We start from the raw sequence: 2,600 nt of genomic DNA, 5'->3' as shown, positions 1-2,600 counted from the left end.
TGGTGTTTTTTCAATGTATGCTTCAGACACGGGTCACGACGAGGCGTTCCCCATAGCGACCCCTAGAGGACGCAGTTCGAAGTTCCCATGAAAGGGAACTTTGCCTTTGTGTGTGAGTGTGTGTGAGAGAGAGAGTGATAGAAAAGTGATGGGCACTCAAAGCAATCCATCAAATGATCTGCCTCTAAGGTCACATGGGTCTGACAGATATGACCAAGATATTGTATGGCTTTGTGCACTTGTGTGCGTGGGAGTAAAAAGTAAAAAAAAAAAAAAACCTCGAAAAAAAAATAACCCGATGAGCATAAATGTTTTTAAGATTATAAGATCTTTGTTTTCTTCCATCAAACTTCTTTTACCCCACATTTTTAGCATTTTCAGATCATAAAATTTGTTAAATGTTAAAATACAAATTGATTAAACACTTGAATGAACTCCTGCAGGTTGAAACACTGATTTAAAAGATAAAAAAGAGAATGGTATAAAGTTTTCATTCATATAAAATGTAATATCTTTGTTTTCATCCATCTAACTTGTCATCAACTTGTCACATTTTTTAAATTTTCAGATCATAAAATTGAATTTTCATCTGTAATTGAATTCAAATTGATTAAAAATTGGAATGAACTTCTGCAGGGTGTAACTTGGTTTAAAAACTTTGTTTGTGAGAGAGTAAAAAAGTAAAATAAAAAAAGACCACAATATATTTGCTTTCATCCATCTAATTTGTCATCAATTTGACATTTTTAGATTTTTTTTAGATCACACAATTCAATCTTTATCAGTAATTAAATTCAAATTGATTAAAAAGTGAAATGAACTCTTTCACAATTTTTATAGTAAACTACAAAGTATGTTTAAAAGTATGATTAAAACATACCAATACTATTGGCATATATGTGTAACACATATATGTGTAACTTTATTTTATATCTATACCAATCAAATACACTTCCCTATGTAGATCTGCCCCCATTTCAGTTCTATTTGCTGCCATTTCAGTATGTCATTCTGGCAGCTGTCCTGCCGTATAATTCCTGCAGTGAACCGTCCATTGTGCTCACCCTAGAGACAAAGAGGCCACCTCTCTTCTCTCTCTCGCCCTGACTTCTCCTTACTCCCCTCCCTCTCTCTCTCTCTGTGCTGTTTCGTATTTTCGAGCAACTCCACCTATCATTCTGGTAGCTGTCCTTTGAGAATAAGGCATAATGCACTTCAAGATGGTACTGAAAGTCATCCTTACCTAGAACTGAGCAAGCTAGACAGGCAGAATCTTTTAAATGTGGAATACATCAGCAAACAAACATTTAACATAATTACAGAAACAATACCTTGTGTCAGTCCAGTTTGGACAAACTAAAACTCTCTCCGCTAACTGGGAGAGGTTCACACATTCCATAGCCTGGAGTTGTGCGCGCGCACACATACACATGTTCTTCTGAGCAGTTCAGCTGTTTAGACAGGTATGAGTGTGCTCTGTCACAATCTCTTACAATCCTCTCATCTTATATGCGGAGTGTGTTCCCAGCACTCGGGGGAAAACTGCAGACACACCTGCAAACCCAAAGCCACACTGTCCACTGGAGCCATTTCACTGGAACGTGGCGAAAGATGATTCAAGCTTTCAATTATTTCAGACAGAAAAGGTTTCTGTTGTGCCGAACGCTCAGCAATCACATCCATCTGGACTGAACGACACCTCCGCTGGCTCACACACCTTTTCAACATTCCCTGATCACAGGTAATCCGCCTGCTATCCATCTTTCCCCCTTCCTTTCATCTCCTTTCCGTCTATTCCTAGCGGCCGGAACAGAAAGGTGAGCGTGTATTCCACATCCATGTTGAGAATCAGACAGCCTGCCGCAGGTCTTTCCCAGGTGCCTCTCTACCACGGTAATGAAACCCGGCGGAACAGACGGTGGAAAATAACTGCTCTGTTCTCTCTCTCTCTCTCTCTCTCTCTCTCTCTCTCTCTCTCCTGTGCGCTGCGCATCACCTGAGCGAGCAGTGGGGGAGGGGCGACTAGGTAAGGCTTCAAACAGTTGAAAGGAGGTCGCTGCCTAGTGGCTATAGCCTGGAAATGATCCATGTAAATCAAATCAGCCATCTTCCATTCATGCGCAAAAAGGAATGGGAGGGCAAACTTTTACCTGTTTCATGCCGCAGAAAACTGCACAGAGGTAATGTACATGCTGAAGAAGCTGTTTGATAAACAATAAATGGGTAAATAAAATAATATATTATCAGAATTTTTTTTTTCTAATGTAAAGTAATCTGACAGGAAATTATATGATTTTCACCTGTTGGACATAATAATAAGAGTGCTGGGGGAACAAAGCGCCCAGAGAGAGAGGGGCCGCTTTTGTGCCGCCGTGATCTTCAGTGAAAACTCAGCAATGCGTGAGCCATTACTGCAAACCTGGAGAGGGTGTGTGTGTGTGTGTACTGTGGTGGGCTTTGTTTTCCTTGTATTTAAGTATTTCAGTACTTGCCAATATTTGTGAGTGTGAAAAAAGGAGAGCGAGAGAGAGACAGCGTGTGTGTGCGTGCACTTATCTAGCGTGCACTCATCTGTAAATGGGTGGCGGTGCTCCACAGAC

General features: G+C 40.6%; 1 protein-coding gene across 1 annotated transcript in view; it reads right to left on the bottom strand.

The window, feature by feature from the left end:
* LOC107555836 (zinc finger E-box-binding homeobox 2-like) overlaps positions 1–366 on the bottom strand; it is a 14,240-nt gene extending 13,874 nt beyond the window's left edge. Inside the window, exon 1 of the mRNA XM_016238748.1 lies at positions 360–366. Coding sequence (XP_016094234.1) covers positions 360–366 — 7 coding nt within the window. The remainder of the gene's footprint in view (positions 1–359) is intronic.
* Between the last annotated feature and the right edge of the window lie 2,234 nt (positions 367–2,600).

Source organism: Sinocyclocheilus grahami, unplaced genomic scaffold (genome assembly GCF_001515645.1).
Source record: "Sinocyclocheilus grahami isolate Dianchi unplaced genomic scaffold, SAMN03320097.WGS_v1.1 scaffold547.1, whole genome shotgun sequence".
Taxonomy (NCBI): Eukaryota; Metazoa; Chordata; class Actinopteri; order Cypriniformes; family Cyprinidae; genus Sinocyclocheilus; species Sinocyclocheilus grahami.
Note: the sequence above shows the minus strand (reverse complement) of the source record. Positions and strands in the feature narration are given on the sequence as shown.